At 49.1% G+C, this 19175-nt stretch overlaps 1 protein-coding gene across 7 annotated transcripts in view; it reads left to right on the plus strand.

The window, feature by feature from the left end:
• MAST4 (microtubule associated serine/threonine kinase family member 4) overlaps positions 1–19175 on the plus strand; it is a 740331-nt gene that overhangs the window by 711518 nt on the left and 9638 nt on the right. For 4 of the 7 annotated variants that reach the window (XM_075541112.1, XM_075541113.1, XM_075541116.1 and 1 more), the window contains 7 exons: positions 1697–1819; positions 2016–2128; positions 5141–5268; positions 5603–5838; positions 8136–8339; positions 11051–11280; positions 11982–12104. In XM_075541112.1, coding sequence (XP_075397227.1) covers positions 1697–1819; positions 2016–2128; positions 5141–5268; positions 5603–5838; positions 8136–8339; positions 11051–11280; positions 11982–12104 — 1157 coding nt within the window. The remainder of the gene's footprint in view (positions 1–1696; positions 1820–2015; positions 2129–5140; positions 5269–5602; positions 5839–8135; positions 8340–11050; positions 11281–11981; positions 12105–19175) is intronic. The other 3 variants (XM_075541114.1, XM_075541115.1, XM_075541118.1) reach the window with 1 other exon arrangement.

The following is a 19175-nucleotide window of genomic DNA, read 5'->3' on the forward strand; positions in this document are numbered from 1 at the left end:
GGATCCTGGATTAGGTACAGGTTCCAATCAAATGCTTTGTGAGTGAGATGCCTTCCATTCCTTTTTTGTTGTTGCCTTCAGAGCACCGAATCCCCCAGCTGGGTGTGGAGCCATCACAGAAGGGACACCTTGTACTAATTAGCGCAGCGGTTCTCAACCTTCCTTGTGCCGCGACCCTTTCATACAGTTCCTCATGTGGTGGTGACCCCCTGACCATAACATTATTTTCGTTGTTACTTCCTAACTGTAGTTTTGCTACTGTTATGGATCAGGCGACCCCTGTGAAAGGGTCGTATGACCCCCCCCCCCCAAAGGGGCCGTGACCCACAGGTTGAGAACCGCTGTGCTCTAGAGGGCCCAAAGGTCCAAGCTTTGACCTCTACGGACATTATTACCACCCCCACCCACCTTACTAGAAGCCACAGGCCATTGTTGGTTCAGCTGGCATTTCCCTTTGTAGTCACAGGGGACAGGATGAGGGGTGCGGTGACAACGGCAGGAGAGAGTCATGTATATGACGCCCAGAAGAGCGTCTAACCATTCTCTGGAGAGGAGCTGCTCCAGAGTCTCGTCCCAGCGTTTCTGCAGGATGGGTCTTGACTGTCTCCCCGTCAATGGCGTGTGGCTGGGGCAGCAGAGGGCCTGCCTCTCAGGCCATGATTTCACAGCACGTGTACTGTCTTCTCTTTACATGGAGTGTAACATGAGCATTTTTACTGTGACCGCAAAACAAAAAACACGCCCCTCGCTGCCATCAAGTCATTCCCGACTCACAGCGGCCCCATAGAACGGCAACGCTGCCCCCGTGGGTCTCCCAGGCTAACGCACAGAGGAACCCACGCTTATCTCTCTGCGTGTTTCAAACTGCTGACCTTGAGGTTAGCTGCCTAGTGCATAATCACTACCCCCCAAAAGCACCCTCTGAAATACTAACAAGAACAACAAACCTCCCCAAAAAACAGCCCAAACTAGCCAGTGATGAATTAATTCTGACTCAGGACGGCCTCAGATGCGTCAGAGTAGAGCTGCTCCTTGTAGCTTTCAAAGTAGGTGACCGGATACCCAGGCCTTTCTTCTGCGCTCTTCTGGAGGGAGATGGAACCAAAAGCATTGTTTCACAGAGCTGTGCTGTCATGCTGACTCCACAAAACTTAAGGATTGCCCTGAGTTTTCCTAAGATACATTATAAGTCTATTTGGGTCCTTTTTATTTAAGAATCTGTAACTCACAGACTCTCATGCCTACCTATGCTAATGAGCAATCCAATAAAATCGAGTAGTCACCATTACACAGTATTTCGGAAAAATCCATCATTATTAACCTGACCTCCAGAGGAAGTCGTGCTGGGAACACAGTCTGGGCCTTGCTAGGATTTCTCTGGGCTTATAATGAGAGTGGGTCTGTCTGGGGCCAAAGGGCGTCCCCGTCCCCGGGTGCAGCATAATGGGATTTTAAGTGGCCATATCATTAACCTTTGAAAAATGGAGAAAGTCGTGGAAAACTTAACTAAGAAAAACTGGGCCATCACAACTGCTATTAACAAAAAGTAGGGGTTGCGGGGGGTGGGGTTTGGGGGGTCTTGGTTGTAGAATGCAAATAGTGCGTTTGAGACGGGTGTTGTATCTCGCCAGGGATGCTACGCCGGCACTCTTGCAAACGGGATGTCCAGTTTACCGCTTGCCTCTCTGCTCAGCAGGTGGTGCCTATGAAGTGAAGCAGCATCGCTTCTTCCGATCCTTGGACTGGAACAGTTTGCTGAGACAGAAGGCAGAATTCATCCCTCAACTGGAATCTGAGGACGACACCAGTTACTTTGATAGTATGTGTGCAATCTCACATCCGCCTGCTCAGTGGTCCCTTGCTAGAAGGGACCCTTCCCTGCGAGAGCCAGGCACTCTATGCCCCCTGCATGCTTCTGCGTAGTGCCCATTAGCGAGAGAGACCGCCACTGGGATAGCACCGCTGCGGGGGGGTAAGGGGGGGCTGCTGACCTGACGGCACGCCTTTCTCCGCAGCTCGCTCTGAGAAGTATCACCACATGGAGACCGAGGAGGAAGACGATACGAATGACGAAGACTTCACCGTGGAAATACGGCAGTTTTCCTCGTGTTCACATCGCTTTTCAAAAGTAAGGGGAAAGTTGGCATAAACTGTGGAGTTTTCCACTGGCCGGTCATGCGATTGAGGCCTCCAAGCACCTGGATAGAATTGTACAAACCCCTTCCCCTGCTGGGGTGTTGGGTCCTTCTGTGCTTTTAAAATTCATTTCCATGTTAGGAAAGGGGACCCCCCCCTCCCCGAGTAGTCTCCATATTGCAACCCAAGTCCTCACACATGCAGGTCTCGGTTTCACTCACCACAAATTGGGGTCTTTTTTCCTGATGCATCGGGCCTATGCCTTGAGCTACTAACCGCAAGGTCAGCAGTTTGAAACCACCTGGCAGTCCATGGATGAATGATGGGGTTTCAAACCCCGTAAAGAGTTACAGTCTCTGAAACAGGGGCAGTTCTACCCTTTCCTATAGGGTCGCTGTGAGTCGGCTCCGACTTGATGGCAGCGAGTTTGGTTTGTTTGGTATTTTCTCGAAGGCATGGACCTGCCCCCATGGCCGCATCTTTGGACTATGTGACAGCCATTGACAGGACCCCGGATTGTGTGCAGAGTCCCAGCTAGGTACTGAGCCAAGGAGAAGGCTTCCCCCTTGACATAGCAAAGGTGCTTGCGGGCAGTTGACCTGGAATGGGAATGTCCTGTAACGAATACTAGAAGGTCTTTTTTGAAGGATCAAGAGGCGATCGGAAACCCAGGTAGAATGTTGCAAACCGTAGAAGAAAATGAAATTGTTGCTTGAGACAGAGGCCCCCTTCCCTAACCCTCCCCCGGGGAGAGAGGTAAGCTGAAAAATAAACAGCAGCAGCAACGGCTAAAGTCCTGAGACAGGGCAGCGCCCTAGAACTCTGGGAATCAGCTCAGAGAGCCCCTCTAGCTCCCTTGGCTATTTCCAGTAACTGCATATATTCTGTTGCCATGGTATTTTGCATGATTGTTTAGCTTCTCTCTCACGTTTAGTGAATCCAAAGTATGTGCTATAGCTTTCTCAAAGTGGCTGCCTGGAGTGTATCTGCAGAATTGACCAGCACTACATCCCTGTTAGCTAGGCATTGCCCTGAAGGGGTGGTGGCCGGGCTCTCCTGGAGCCAAGACAAGCTTTGAGGACACTAAGTGTGGGGCCTTGCCCAGCACCTGCCTCTGACCATCAAAGGCAATCTCCCCCAGAACTGCTCTGTGTTTTAGTGGTTTGAATAGTGTTTTATTTCCCCTTGCTCTTCTATAGCCGCCCTACTCAGAATCCAGTCCCCAGCCCAGGGCAGTTGCTTTATTACTGGGTGCCATCAAGTAGACTCCTACTCCTGGTGACCCGAGGTGCATCCCACAGAGCTTCTTTCCTTCCTGCCTGCCTTCCTGCCTGCCTTCCTGCCTGCCTTCCTGCCTGCCTTCCTGCCTGCCTTCCTGCCTGCCTTCCTGCCTTCCTGCCTGCCTTCCTTCCTGCCTGCCTGCCTGCCTTCCTGCCTTCCTGCCTTCCTGCCTTCCTGCCTGCCTTCCTGCCTTCCTTCCTGCCTTCCTGCCTGCCTGCCTGCCTGCCTGCCTTCCTGCCTTCCTTCCTGCCTGCCTTCCTGCCTTCCTGCCTGCCTTCTTCCTTTCCTCTTTCTTTCCTCCTTCCTTTCTTTCTTCCTTCCTTTCTTTTTCTTTCTTTTCCCCAACAGTTTTCTTGGCATATAATTCACATACCATACAATTCAATAGTTCAGCCACATCAAGAAGAGTTGTAGAATCATCAACACGGTCAGTTTTAGAACATTTTCTTCATTTTTGTTCTCCTTGTTATTGGCTCCCCTTTTCACCTTAACCTCTCCTGCCATAACCCCAAGCAACTATTCATCCAGCTACTCTGTTATCATCCCAGATTCCACATTCAGAAAAGTATCCCCAAACCTCCCCAAGAATAACAAAGTAAAACAGATAAATTTTAAAAAATCAAAAGGAAAGCAGAAAATAGTGAAAACTAGAACAAATTTAAATGGATCATAAGCAAGAACAAGTGGCAGGGTGATGCGTTTTATCCAAACTGCATCTGCAACAATCCTCTCTGATGCATTCTGCATGTTAGCAAGACTGTTCACACCACCCCACGGGGTTTTCCAGAAGTAGGTGGCCAAGTCTCGCTTGCGTCTCTGTGGCTTCAGATCTCCCAGCTAGTTGTGGAAGACCTAAAGCATCTTCCTGAGAGGCGGCCTCAAGGCCATTGCCAAGGAGCCCTGGTGGCCCAGAGGGTAGGTGCCCAGCTGCTAGCCAGAAGGTCTGCGGTTCATCCCCTCTTCTGTGCCATCGCCTCTCCAGGGATAGGAGTCCACCTGGCAGCAATGGGTCTTTGGGGTTACAGTGATTCCCTTGAGATTAGCAAATGGCTGAGGAGGAGGGTAGAGAGTGCTTCCTGCACGTCTCGACCCTGGCTTTCCTGGGGAACGACAGGAGTCCAGCGGTTGCCTGGCCGAGCACTGGTCCCCTTAGGATGCCCAGCCCCCGCAGAGCACACAGCCTGCTGGCTGGGTATGTGATTTGCAAGCCAAGCACCTGTCTCTGGCTTTGTATAGCCATGTGTGCTCCCGTTTCTCTCCTCAGTCTCCACACAGGTGATTTATCCTTCTCTTCACAGTCAATTCCACTTCAGTTTTTCTCCTCCCCACCCCTGACTGGAGGCCATTAAATCTTTTTCTCTGTGATTTTCTTTTCTGATTGACTTTATGGTTAAAAAGTAATCTGAGACATACATTGATCCCCAGGCCTAAACCCCCCAGTGCAGCTATAGATTTTGTTTGCAGGTACAAGGTCTGTGCTGTGATGTGGTGAGAGAGGATGATGAATTCATGGCTCCCATCCAGAGAGAAAAAAAAAAACGAAAGAATTACCCATTGACTCTTCATCTCTGGCCTTGAGTCAATGGCCGGGAATGCTCCCTCTATGGCCATGCCCAGTTCAAACTTGAGTTACCTTTTCAGGTTTTCCGTCAGTGATTTTTTTTTTTCTTCTGATGAGCCGTTTCAAGAATTTATTAACACACATCGACTCTTTGCCTTCCAGGTCTTCAGCAGCATCGATCGGATAACTCAGAATTCAGGAGAAGAGAAGGCGGACTCTGGAGATCAAGCCAAGAGCACAGCGTTGCCGGCCACGGAAACATCGAGCTGGAGCTCGGAATATTCGGAAATGTAGGTGGAATGTCTCCCGGGGAATGGCGAGGAGAGCAGTGGTTCCCAAACCCTGGCACCGTCCTATCCCCTGGAAGGCTGCTGGAAGCATCAATCGCTGCTCCAGGCCCAGCATAGAATATCTGACCCTGGTAGATCAGATGGGGGACCTGGGAACCCACATGTCTCACAGGTTCTGCATGACGCTCCTGCCACTGACTCAGGGCTCATGCTTTGAGAACCTCTGCTTTAGACCTATCTTGCTCAGGCATAGCCAAGTCCCCTTTCTACCTCGTTTCTCCCCCAGAGCCTTCTGTAACCTGTACATATGACTTTGTTTTTCTTTTTAATAAAGGCAACAGTTATCCACATCTAACTCTTCAGACACCGAAAGCAACAGACAGAAGCTCAGTTCTGGCCTGCTCCCCAAACTGGCTATTTCAGCAGAGGGAGAACAAGATGAAGCTGCTCCCTGCCCTAGAAACCCCCGTGAGGAGCCAGAAAAACCAGTCCTTCCTGCTGAAGAGTGTAATCAGGAGGAGGCTGAGGTCACCACCCCGGCCAGCACCATCAGCAGCTCCACCCTGTCAGGTAAGCTGCTCGGAGGGGACGCCTGCCATCTCCGTCATATCATCTGCCGTGCTGAGAAGTGTCCCCTTGTGGCCTGGGAAACAATGAAGAGCCAGTATCGTAGGTGTCTCTTCAGTGCCTAGGCATTTGACCTTAGAGTCAGCGTTCGCTTTCACGGTGGGTTCGCATGGTGACCATCAGCATGCTAAGAGAGCCTGCTTTCAGTTGTTGATGCCAGAACACGGTGTTTTATCTGACTCTTAAGGTCTGGGAGTCAGGGGGCAATACTGCATAATAAAACAACCATGCTCAGAACTATCTCTGGAAATCTCTCGAGTCACCCTTAGGAGGGAGTAGAATAAAGCCAGTTACTGACACAGGGGATTGCTTCTTTGAGACAGCTGGCTTCCATGGAGGGTCCAAGTTGTGTGAAATAACTTATCTTTCCACACTAGACTCACACTAACTCCATAAGAAGGTGCTGCTGTGAGATTCAGGGGGGCCTGCTGTGCATCTAGGGGCTGGATTTTCTGAATCGACCAGGTAGGGAGGGTTTCACAGGTGCCACCATGATATCAACTGGAGTGACTCTTCCAGTCTGTGTAAGCAGAGTGAGAGACTCCTGAGGACATCCTTGCCTCTTGAGAGGTAGCCTTGGCAAGGATCTTGAGCCTTGTCTTTGAAAGCAGTTTATTTTTAAATAACACCCTAACAATAGGACCCGTATATTCCCTATAGCTTACTCGGATCAGGGCTAGTTGGTGTCTGCCCCAGGGAGCCAGAGGGGCCTCTTCCTTCAGAGCAAGTCTTTCAGTGCATTTAAAATATATGTGGTGTATACAAATGTTATGCACAGCACATCCTCTTATGGAGCAAGACACAAATACTGCCATTTTCCAAAATGAAAACATAGATATGGCTTCAGGTTGCAACAACAAATGTTTTCATTAAACTATATTCATTGTGCTCTATTTATAATGGTGAATGATTCCAAGCTTTTCATAAGCAGTGTTTTAACTGATTGAATAATCCTGGTATAAACTTTTTTTGGAGGGGGCGGTCCATAATGATTTCAAGAAAACAAAAATGTCAAGTGGGATGTATTTCAGCCTCACTGAAGTGTTTCATTCTGTGTCGTTTTGTTTGTGCTTATAAATCTCACGGGGGGTGAGGGGGGGGTGTTGGATTTTCAGTCCTCTCTTCACCTCAGTTCTACCTCCAGGGTGGATGTCTTCCCTCCTCTGGGCCCCGTCTCAACAGAGAATGCAGCCCATTCGTCTAAGATTCGCTTAAATTATCTTGGTCCTCAAATCAAATGCATGACGTCCCGGAGTCTGCTGGTCGCTCCCTGTCTCTTGATTATTACTTCACTCTGAATAGGGTGTAGTTCCGTCCATTCACAGGTGTGCTTCATAAGGCAAATTGCTGACTGTCGTTTAGTCCCCTAAGCCTACTCACCTTCAGAAAGATAGGTGGGAAAGAGAAAGGGCCAGCGTCAAAAACATCTAATGGATTATTTTCATCATTAAAAAAAAGTCTGCCTCGGCCCTGCCACGCCTTTTGAGTAATAGAGTCAAAGGATCATTCCCTCTCTCCCCCATGCGCATGCTCACCGCAGCCAGAGACCTTGGGGTGAGATGAGGCCATCCCCTCCTAGCCCGGGGTAAACTAGGCCCCGCTATCGAGAAGAAGGACCCCTTGACAGTTAGAGGACAGGCAGGTGACATCACGCACCACTGGCCCAAAAGCAGCGCGCGTGCCTCCGCGGTGCTGCGCGACGGGATGGCTGAGACAGGAGGAGGGCGCGATGAAGGAGATCCATGCCCACCGTCCGCCATTCGGGGAGCGCAGCTTTCTACCTCCTCCTCTCGGTCTGCCTTGGTGCACTTCGCTTGAACCGCGACACGGGGACGCCGTGGAACCTCAGGCGTGGTGCTCACATGTAGCCATAGTTACCTGTCATGAGGAGGCTCGTGTTTTCACTTGCTACTCGCCAGTGGCCCCATCGATGCCAAGGAGAAAGGAGCAAGCGGGTGCCTGGGACCCCTACTTGCTGGGTGACGTGTCCCCCGAGGGCAGAGGAGGAGGAATTGCTGGGCCATTGGAACATAATCTGCCTAGACACCTTTCACTCCTGGCTCCTCCTCTTCCTCCGTGGCACCTTTCTCCAACCTCCCACGTGTTCTTACGGCTCACCTGCCTCTCCAGGGGCCCGGGAGCCACTGGGATGGCGCTGCCTGGCTTCTGCCTGCCCTCCCCTTACCCCAGCCCTCCCGCCCTTGGTTTTCCCGACGTGTTTATCCTTCTTCTTTGTACAGTCGGCAGTTTTTCAGAGCACTTGGATCAGATAAACGGACGCAGCAGCGAGTGTGTGGACAGTACAGACCAGTCCTCAAAGCCCTCCAGTGAACCTGCTTCCCACGTGGCCCGGCAGCGCTTAGAAAGCACAGAGAAAAAGAAAACCTCTGGGAAAGTCACAAAGTCCCTCTCTGCCAGTGCCCTGTCCCTCATGATCCCAGGAGGTAGAGAGACATCTCCTCGCATGGAATTGTGTGATTTGTGCACGTGGTCCTCTCCCCTACCTTCCCCCCACACCCGCCCCCCCAAGTTTGGAATGCTGACTGAGATGCAGAATTGCCTGAAGCAGCCATGGGGTGGGGGCGGCCCGGCCATGCTCGGGAACTCGCCCTGCGGAACCTGCAGCCTCCCCAAGAGCATGTGCACCCAGTTCATCGCACTTAGCCCTGCAAGCCTCCCTTTCCGCCAGGCTTCTGTCCTTTGTCTCCTTTCGCTTCCTCTCTTTTCCTTCCAAATGAAGTGAGAAATCACCCTCCTCTGACTTTTCTGCCCTAGACTGTGCATCACGTGTGTCGTGTGCAGAGCACTTTACAACATCTGGGTGCGAAAACCAAGTATGGTTGTTGGGGCTTTTGTTTTACTCTTCTAATTCATGAGGAAATAGACTCTGAGCATGCCAGCCTCTCAGTTCCGGGGCTGCACACAGTCAGAGACAGCCTGCAAACATGCTTCTCTCCCCCGGTGTGGGGCGTGAGCTTGGCCTCCGCCTACTGGTAGCCGCCCCATCTCCTGCCCTGGCCTGGGAAACCCGCCTGCGTGGCGGTTTTGCTGAATTGCAGTATTTTTCCACAACCTGGTTTTGCCTCTGCTGATCGCCGGGTGAAGCCATTCCACTGCCGGAGATGGAGTGCACGCCCTAGTGGCTGTGACGTGTCACTCAGGCGAGAGCAGGAGAGGGGATTACATTATATCACAGAGGCTGGGATCTGGGATGCAGACCAGGTAGACAAGAGACCGTTTACATGTTTTAATCTTTCACAGTTTTCCAGAAGGGAGTAGGATCTAAACGCATGCTCCCTGGTGGGTAGTGTTCACATTAATGCTTCCGGTTTGCAGGAAGGCAACCCATTGAGCACCCAACACCACCAATGTCCCAATAGGAACCGTCCTTCACAATGTGAAGGTGAGCACCCCCAGTGCGGCTGCTCAGGAGGTGGAGAGTCCAGTCCACTTTGGAAAGCTGATTGTTTATATATATATATATATTTTCTTCTTCCTCATTTTGCTAAAGTAGGCAAATTCCTGGAAGCCCCGGTGGTGTAGTGGTTATGAGTTCAGCTGTGATTCTCAAGGTGTGCAGTTCAAAACCACCAGGTGCTCCTCGGGAGAAAGATGGGGCTTTCTACTCCCATAAAGAGTTACAGTCTTGGAACCCCACAAGGGCAGTTCTACCCTGTTCAGTAGCGTTGCCATGAGTCGCCATCGACTCTGTGGCAGTGAGTTTGGTTATTTTGGAGGGAAATTCCTGAATGTGTGCAGAGGAGAGAAACCTTCACAATGCGGAGAAGTAGGCCGTGAGCCTCTCGCTTCCTGTGTGCCGACTCCCTGCTTCCAGAGTGCTGCTTCCCCGAGCAGACAGGCAGCAGACGAGACCCACGGCGCCCCATGCAATCCCAGAGCAAAGGCACATGCTGGTGCCAGACGCAGCTTGGTTCTGTTTTCAGACAGGCACCAGGCGGGGCCTGAGGGTGGTAGGACTACCTGCCGTCGACCGGGTTCTGATTCTGCGGCGGTATGAACAGAGGAGAAGCGCCCCGTTGGCTTCCAGGGCTGCCAGTCTCAGCAGGGACGGGATACTCTCTGTGTCTCCTGAAGAGCAGCTTGTGGGTAGAAGCTGCTGGCCTCAGGGGTTAGCAGCTCAACGCTTAACCCACTACACCACCAGGTCTCCGGGGCAGTCATGCTGCCTCTGACTGAGCTCATATTTAAACCGCAACAGCTTTTTAAATTATTCTTTACACACACACAATTTTAATAGCCAGTAAAAGGCTGTGTAGATTCATGTCCATTCAAAATTGTTACAAGCAATAAGTTAAAAATATGTTTGCTTATCAGACAAGGAAAACAGACTATAAATGGTGTTTTGACTATGAACTGAGTTTTTCCGATGATTATTATTTCCTTCACCAGCTTTATCTTCTCTAAAACCTTGTTATCAGGAGTGCACATGATACAGGAAGAGAACCACATAGTAAGGAGTTGTCATAGTAATAAGGAGTCACTCTGAAGAAGTGGCTATTTGTGTTCGGAAAGGGCTAGGTTCTAAGCAGTCAAGAACAAGCAAGATTTGGAGTCGGAATACCGTGTGATCATCCATACAGCCCTCTGTGTGTGAGGATACACTTGAAATAAATGTGCCTACGATCCATTTCTTTAATTCAAGTAAAATACACTAACTAAAGTTAACACAGGAGCCCCGGTGGCATGGTGAGTTGGGCTGCGAACCACAAGGTCGGCAGTTCAAAACCACCAGGAGAACGATGGGGCTTTCTGCTCCAGTCAAGAGTGACCGTGTCAGAAACCCACAGGGGCATTTCTGCCCTGGCCTATGGGTGGCTCTCAGTTGCAACCAAGGTGCTGGCAGTGAGTGAGAAAGATAACACAGCGAGGGAGTAGCCAGTCTGTGTGTGTTTTGATTCGTGTAGAGAACTTGGAAATCATGCCTTTAGAGTCTTCCCTGGAAAATTCATTCATGAGAAATGACTCCAAAGTTTCCTTGACCATCTTCTGTTGTGAAGTCCACGTCAAAGGAATGCCCCTGTGGTGTGACCCTGCTCCCAACCCTGGCAGGGCTGACGTGGGGGGGAGGGTCGGCTGCATGGCTGTTTCTGTGGGAGATTGGGGTCAGCTTTGATGACAGGCCACCTTGTTGCAGATATGTTTGCTGTTTCTCCCCTGGGAAGTCCGATGTCGCCCCATTCCCTGTCCTCGGACCCTTCTTCTTCCCGGGATTCGTCTCCCAGCCGAGATTCCTCAGCGGCGTCCGCCAGTCCGCATCAGCCCATTGTGATCCACAGCTCCGGGAAGAACTACGGCTTCGCCATCCGAGCCATCCGGGTGTATGTGGGAGATAGTGACATCTACACGGTGCACCACATCGTCTGGGTAAGACCAGCTGCCTCGCACACTGGTTGCTTTTCGTTTCTAGCCAGATCAGAGCACGGGCCTGCTAGGCCAAGCAGCGTTACTAGCAATTGTACTTCCTTTAGAGTTTAAAACTTAAACTGGTTTATGCTTTCTTCAGTGCGCTTTCCCTTTATCTGAATCGCCAGCTCCCAAATTTTGTCAGCCTACGGTTCCCTTTTCAGAAAAAAAAAAATTACTTGACACCACACTGAAAATTAACCCCTTTTGTACTGTAGTCCCTAAAGCAAGTTAAACTGTAGGCTTCTGTTTTACCACCTGGATCGTCCCCGTTCCCCCCAGGTGGCATCGCCCACTTTGGGAAACACTGATCTATAATGATGGAACTAAAGTGAGCAAAAACGAATCCCTTCTCCCGCTAGAGTCTACCCTTGTGTTCTAGGTGATAGGCACAGTGCTTCTGCTTTTCTTAGCTCGTTTTCTGCCCTGCGTTTTGTGAAGGGCCACCTTCTCCATCCCCTGGATCTTTTTCCTAATGGAATCATAGGACTTACCCAGTGTTACAGCGATGCTAGGATAGGAACAAGGACTGTGCCTTTACAATTTCCCAGCAATAGCTTACGATCATTTGCTGATCAACTCAGATACTCTGCCCGAGAAAGAGTAGGTGTCGGGAGCTCCGTCATTTCCTTACAATGATCCCTTGTCCCCTTGGACTTCAGAATGTAGAAGAAGGAAGTCCAGCATGCCAGGCTGGACTGAAGGCCGGGGATCTGATCACACATATCAATGGAGAACCAGTGCATGGACTTGTTCACACAGAAGTGATTGAGCTCCTGCTGAAGGTACTGTCTTTCTGTACGTCGTGACCATACGGGTGAGACAAGTTGCCAGAAGGAACTAGTCTTACCAAGAGATGGTTCCGCTTTGTTTTGTTTTGCCCATGGTGTATCCAGCATCCACATAAGTGGTTTCATTACTGTGAACATATTGGGTGCCCTGAAGGTTGGGCTGTTAACTGCAAGATCGACAGTTTGAAACCAGGAAGACAGGACTTTCTACTCCCATAAAGACCGACAGTCTTCCCAAGGGCAGTTCTGCCCTATCCTAGAGGGTCCCTATGAGTCAGACTCGATTTGATGGCACTGAGTTTGATTCGGATGGTTTACTATAAAGAGAAAGGTTGTATTTCTTCACTGTTGGGTCTACTAGGGAATGACTCAATAAAGTCTGCACTTGCTCGTCATTGACAAGGTTTTTCCTTATGAGTAAGAAGTATCTTTGTTTCATGTACATCACGTAGAAATGTGTCCTCAGCTTCTTCAGGAAGCGTTCAGAGGTAGGGCTTAAGTATGATAGAAGACAGAGTGGTGCTGAACTGTGCGGTCCAATCAGAAGGCTTCATCTGATCATTGGATTCCCTTTGAAACACAGAATTGTGACTATATATAGTCATGCTCTATGAAGTATAAAAGTAGTGGTATTGGAAGGTTAATTTCTATTTAAAGTGCGAGCTGAGTTAAGTCTGAGGGGTAAGCAGACCTTGGAGTGTGGGTAAGAGGGCAGGAGAGGGAGACGGAACATGCACTGGACTTCTTAGACTGTGTGGTTGAGTGATTGGCTTCTTCACCAGTTGGTTCCAGACCACCAAGGTTTAGCTCTAAATATGCACCTGGTTTAAAACAAAGATGAGTTTGATTTTAATTTTTTTTTCAGTAAAAGATAATTGTGATCAAAATGGTAATTGCTAATTATAAGGGTAAATTGGCACTGGGCTGCATGCGCTCAGCCATGAGAGCAATTGCGAGGATGCCCCGGACCGGGCAGTGTTTTCTTCTGTTGAACTCCAGCTTGAACCTAGAACCTTTTGAGGGAGACAAAGTCTCCCTAATATGTGTGCGTTTGCTTTGTGCCCGGGAGCCGATTGTGACTCATTGGAAACCTACCGGAAGGAGAAGAACTGTCCCCTGGGATTTCCGAGGGTGTCGTCTTTACGGAGGAGCCCTGGTGGCACAGTGGTTAAGCACCTGGCTGATAAATGAAAGGTCAGCCGTTCAAGCCCACCTTTCACTCCAGATGTGGCTTCTCTCAAGGTCAGATGTGGCTTCTCTCAAGGCCAAGGTCTTGGAAGGCCTCTGGTGAAGGTGTCTTCTGCCCTGTAGGGTATCAACAAACTGGTTGCTTGTTCGGGATTCTGTTTTAATCTTTGTGGAAGAAGATCGCACATATTTCTACTCCACCCACTCATGGCTTTTCAGTTAGCAGCCAGGGGGCCACCGGGGCTCCTAGACAAACGTACGCATCAGCTCACTGATGTTCTTTCTGCCCTTTCCTGGGGCACCGCTCTGAGTCAGATACTGTCTACCTGGCTGACTGGATAGTCCAAGCCAATTAAGAATTGCAAATTTGAAGAGACTCTGATTCTGTTCGAAGGGGCCTTGAGGTTGGGAGAAAGGCAGAGAAGATATGGAGACGTGGAATGTTTGGTGGAGTTTTGACAAAGGTGGACTACTGATGAAACAATCCACCACTAGGCACACTCCGTGTCGATTGGCACTGGTTATGTAGAGGTGATCCATGTCTCCTGGAAAAGCACAGGAGCTGTAGGTAAACAGGGAAACTACAACTTCATCAGTACCACAGGGCGGGAGAAAGAGGGGCTTTCTACTCTCATAAACAGTTACAGTCTTGGGATACTCTTATTGAGGCGGTTCTGTGGGGGTACTTCTACCCTGTCGTAGCCCTACTATACGTTGGCGTGGACTAGATGGCAGTGAGTTTAGCGGAGAGTCACTGAATGCTCGTGGAGACCAGAGATAAAGGACACCACGCAGAAGTGACATCGATGCGGAACTTAATTAGGCATTTGGAAGGCACTCTATGGCGATGGATAGGCCAACACTTTCAAAAGCAAGTGCGGCTCAATGCCTTCTCCCCTCCTTGTCATTCTACCAGCAATGCAAGTCTGTGTCCCAGAAGAGTTGGGGTCTGGCCTCGGTTCTGCTCCTGTAAACAATGTCTATCTCTAGAGGTGCCGTGTGAAGGAGTAGATCACAGGAGCATTCTTGCCATTGATTAAACCACAACATTAATGAGCTTGTGGTCTGGGGCTCAAGACCCACGGGGGATTGGGTATGTCTGCTGCTGCCATCCACACCAGTAGGATGTTTCCCGAATTCTAGCCAGCTTTCTCACTAATGTGTGTGGAAAGACGGGCCTGACTATTGAGAGAACGTCGCATATGCACAGGCAATGTTGGAAACAGTATTAGGGGCAGGTCAAATGCATAGACGATCTGATGGCACCCTTGTAGATGGGATGTGGAGTTAGTTTTTAAGCTTTCTGCACAACCCCTAATGCCCAGTAGATAGGTAGGCACTCAATAAATGCTTATTGAATTGTCATGAACCATGGGATTTTCCTTTGCTTGTTGTCCAATGTCACCATGAAAGAAGCCAAGAGCCACATGGCGACTTGTGTTGTGTCTTGACTCCAGTCTTCATGCATGTGCTATTTCAATGGGTAGCCGAAGCCTGGAGAGGGTTGGAGCCAGTCTGCAGATTCACTGTAGTGGCCACTCAATAGAAACACAGGGCACTTCTGGCGCCTAAGACGATAAGACCTGCGGTTTCAACTTCCACTTACTCTCCAGTGGTGATAATATTCTCTGTCCCAGTGTGTGTCCAATCAATGGGAGATGCATCAAGATGGCGCTTCCAGGGATCAGGATATCCTTGGAAATTCATGCAACATGACCTCAGCTCCTCTAAGACAAACATTCTAGAAAAATCCAAAGATTCCCAAATCTGACTAGTTTCATCTCTTGAGATCTGATCCTGGTAGTCCAGTGTTGGCTCTGTAGGAACATCTTTCGACACCCCCCCACACACACACACCTTGTCTCCAGTGTCAATTAGCTATATTACCTATATCTAACCATTCTATGTGATTACATTGTGATTGTGTATCCTCTAATCATTAAAGAGGGAGCGAGCATCATATAGAATGAGTACATTACGTGCACACACACTTGTTTCCAGATGGTGGAGCCTCCCAGATGGGCAGACAGCGGTGCATAACATGTCTACCGTGCTCCTTGAGCCCACATATAGGAATTAGCCAGGATCCTTTAGGTTAGAAACTCAGTTCATGTGTTGTGGGTGAGCTTCTCCTTGTGGTCATGATTCCTGCTGGGACGTTTCCCAAACCTGGGGCGTCAGCAACCAGAAGACCCGGGATTCAAACGGTACTTTATACGTACTGCTGTATAGCAGTGTTGAATTATATTATGCAAAGTAGTTTCTGCCACTGCATATCTTACTTGTATCTTGTGTCTGCTCATGAAGTCGGAATAAGAAATAAGCTTATATATATGCATCAGTTTATTTTGCTGAAGCACAATCGGGCACATGATTTATTTGACAAAGTGTTTTCATGTGATTCTGGATTTCAAACCAGAATCCCTTTTTCTATAAAACTGGAATGTTCCTTCTCCCTAAAGCTGGCAAGGCCTCTCACAGAATTGAATGTTCCCATTTAGAGCATTCTATCCTCCTCTGGTAAGAAAGCACCTCCCACAATTTAAACCCTGCATGCCCAGGTCAGGGCCTCCGCACTAGTCTGTGTCGCTGAATTGCCTGACCGTCCTTGAGCAGAAGGCTCAGTGGGCTCAGACACAGATCCACGCAGAGGCTGCTGCCTCTGGTTGGTAAGGGAAGCACTCCAGAGGAGGAACCAGTGTAATGAAACAAAGAGGGTACAAGGGATTTAATTATCTTCTCAGTGAGCTGTGTAATTGTGCAGCTCCCTTCCAAATCCAGCTAGCGATTCTGGAGCAGAGTGTAACCGTGACGAGACCCGGCGCTGGGCTCCTGCCTGCCATCCTGGGCTTGACATCAGTGAGCCAGCCTCGCTTTCCTGGCTGGCATTTGCGCTGTGGGTCTCACTGCAGAACACCTCACACCAGCTGCTCTCACCCTCAGAAGAAGGTGGAAATACATACCCCACGGGCCTGCCTGTCTAGGTAACTGCAGAGACAACAGCGCTCTTTTAGAGATGGAGTGGAGAGAGCCTTTTCCCTGCTTTCCGGTGCATCCGGGCTTCTCCTGCCCTCCCAAGTGAACCTGGTGTGGAAGAGGAATGTGTCCACACCGGGAAGCTTGTCCAAGGTTACGCCATTGATTCATCAAATCTCATGTTTCTTTAATTCGGCTCCCCATTGCAAGGGAAGCTCTTTAAAGGATCCCTTCGCCTTTGGGTCACGTCTCTCCTGCTATGAGAACGTCACCAGTTCTCTTCCACGTTTAGGTAGCATCATTTTTTCTAAAAGAACTCTTTCAATGGACTCGAATATACCTGTATTTTCCGGGGCATATAACCTTTCAGATCCCCTGCTTATCTGATAGCTCGCCAGACTTAACTTTGGTAATCCAAAACTTCCCTTTCAGCCAGCCTGCTTTCTGCATACATTATCATTGAGTGCCATCAAATCAGTTCTGGCTCATAGTGGCCCTTGGTTAAACAGAGTGAGATGGTGCCTGGCCCTGGCCCTGCCCCAGCCTCACAATTGTTGTTTGGTGTGAGCCCATTGTTGCAGCCCTGTGTTCCTTGAATCTTCTTGAGGGTGGGAATGAGTCAGATTCCACTTGCTGGTGGCGACAGATGATTCTGAAGCAAGCCTACAGGACAAGGTAGAACTGCCTCTGTGAGTTTCCTAGGCTGGAATTGTTTACAGGCGTAGATAGCTCATCTTTCACCTATGGAGCTGCTGGTGGTTTCCAACTGCTGGCCTTGTGGTCAACAGCCCAGTCAATGTACGCCACCAGGGCTCACCCAAGTTGCAATTATTGCCCTCTCACTGTGCACTAAGCTACAAATTGCTTAAAGTAAAAGTGAACGAGTTGAGCATCACCTGTAGCGTGGCCCTATTTTCCCATGTTGTTATCTTTAAAACAAGTGCAGCTGAGTTTCTCTAATAAGGCATCACTCATTTTTCAACAGAAGGTAACTGATGTTAAACAAGCCCAGTAAGCACCCTGTGCTGAGTCTAGGTTAACACCAGCTGTGCTGGAAGGATCCACTAGGTGGCAGGATCTACAATTCTCCCATGGTCTCATGTAGCATACAGTTCAATCGTTTCATCATATTAGGACATCTTCTTCTTTCTTGTGCTCACTATTATTAGCTCTCCATTTACCCCCAACCTCCCTGCCATAACCCCAAAAACCTGTAACTGCAGTTACTGTCGCTATAGATTTACCTATCCTGGATTTCATAGACAGGAAAACATACCACATAGATACACAAAATCCCAACAATAACAAAATAAAACGGGGGAAAATCCTCAATTACAAAGAAAGCATGTACTTTAAAAAACTAGAACAGAGTTTAAATGGTCAAAAAGAGATCAAATGGTCAGGTGTTAAATTATAGCCTAATTACATCTGCGTTACTCTACTTCCCAATGTACTCTCTCTGATAACGAGGCCATTCACATCCCTGACCAATGGTCAGAGGGATTTCATGAGAGACTTAATCCATGTGACTTAATTCTACCAATGGATGTTAGGCTTTCACTAGCCTCCAGGGCCTTCTGCATATCCAGTGTGCCAAATGTAAGCTGGAATACCGTTTCCTCCACCAGTCTTGGATTTTATTCTTTATAAGCTTTGGATCACACAGGCTGGTGTGCTTCTTCTATGCGGGCTTAGTTGATACCTCACTTACACAGCTTTCTTTCTGGTCCCTTGATGGTGGATTACATGCAGGGCTATTAACCTCAAGGTCAGCAGTTCGAAACCAGCAACCACTCCAGGGGAGAAAGACGAGGCTTTCTATTCCTGTAAAGGGCTACAGTTTCAGAAACCCATAGGGACCATTCTACTCTGTTCCATAGGGTCCTGGAGAATCGGAATCAACTCCAAGGCAATGAGTTTTGTCTTGTTCCATTTTGTTTTGTTTTGTTTGTGGGGCGGGGGGGGGGGGGGGGGTGGTGATCCTATGTTACCAGTTGGTACTTCGAGCTGAGTTGCTGGGTGGTTTTGTTTTTCCCAGACAGGCCTGTAAAAAGGCTCTTCTCATGCTTCCTGTATTTTCAAGGTAATCAGGGCCATCTCTGACTTTGAAAGGACACGTTTCTCCCCTGATTATTAAAGAAATTCAAGAAGAAGTCATTGATGCCAAGGTGACCGGAGCTTCAAGCCTTCCCTAGTCACCTGTCAACCTGGCTCTGCCTCCATTATCAAACCCATCCCCAGCTGCCTGCGCAGAGCCCCGCCGCTCCAGAATTCAGTGAAAAGGCCCAGATCAGGAACTCTCGCCTCTCGGGTCCCAGTTTCAGGGAAGCTGTTTCCTATTGGCTGGCATAAAAAACTCCAACTCTGCATGCTGACAGATTTTATGGACCTAAAGAAGAAACCCTTTAAAATAATTAAATATAAATGTCCCATTCAATTTTGCTACTCTATAATTTCTAGACCAAAGGAAAACATGAAAAGGAGGCAACGGAGAAAAATAAATCAACCAAGAGCAGACAACCCCTGGGCACGTTTATGTTCAATACATATGGATGAAGATAACTGCTATTTCTCGAGCCCTTTGCCTGTGTCATACTCGGGGCCGAAGGCTTTACCAGCTTGATCTAACCAAATCCTTGGGTGAGGCCGAGAGGATGGGGTTGGCTATATATTGTTAGATACTACTACTGTCTGGTGCCAGCAAGTCGACTCTCACCCTGTCTGGTGGAAGAGTAGATTACTTGTTGGACTGCTAACCACAAGGTCAGAAGTTAGAGCCTGCCAGATACTTCTCAGGAGAAAGATGAGGCTTTCTACTTCTATAAAGATTTATAGTTGCAGAAACCTACAGGTGCACATCTACTGTGCCTTAGAGGGTCACTATTGAGATAGTAAAGAAAA

The sequence above is a fragment of the Tenrec ecaudatus genome, chromosome 2, assembly GCF_050624435.1.
Source record: "Tenrec ecaudatus isolate mTenEca1 chromosome 2, mTenEca1.hap1, whole genome shotgun sequence".
Lineage (NCBI taxonomy): Eukaryota > Metazoa > Chordata > Mammalia > Afrosoricida > Tenrecidae > Tenrec > Tenrec ecaudatus.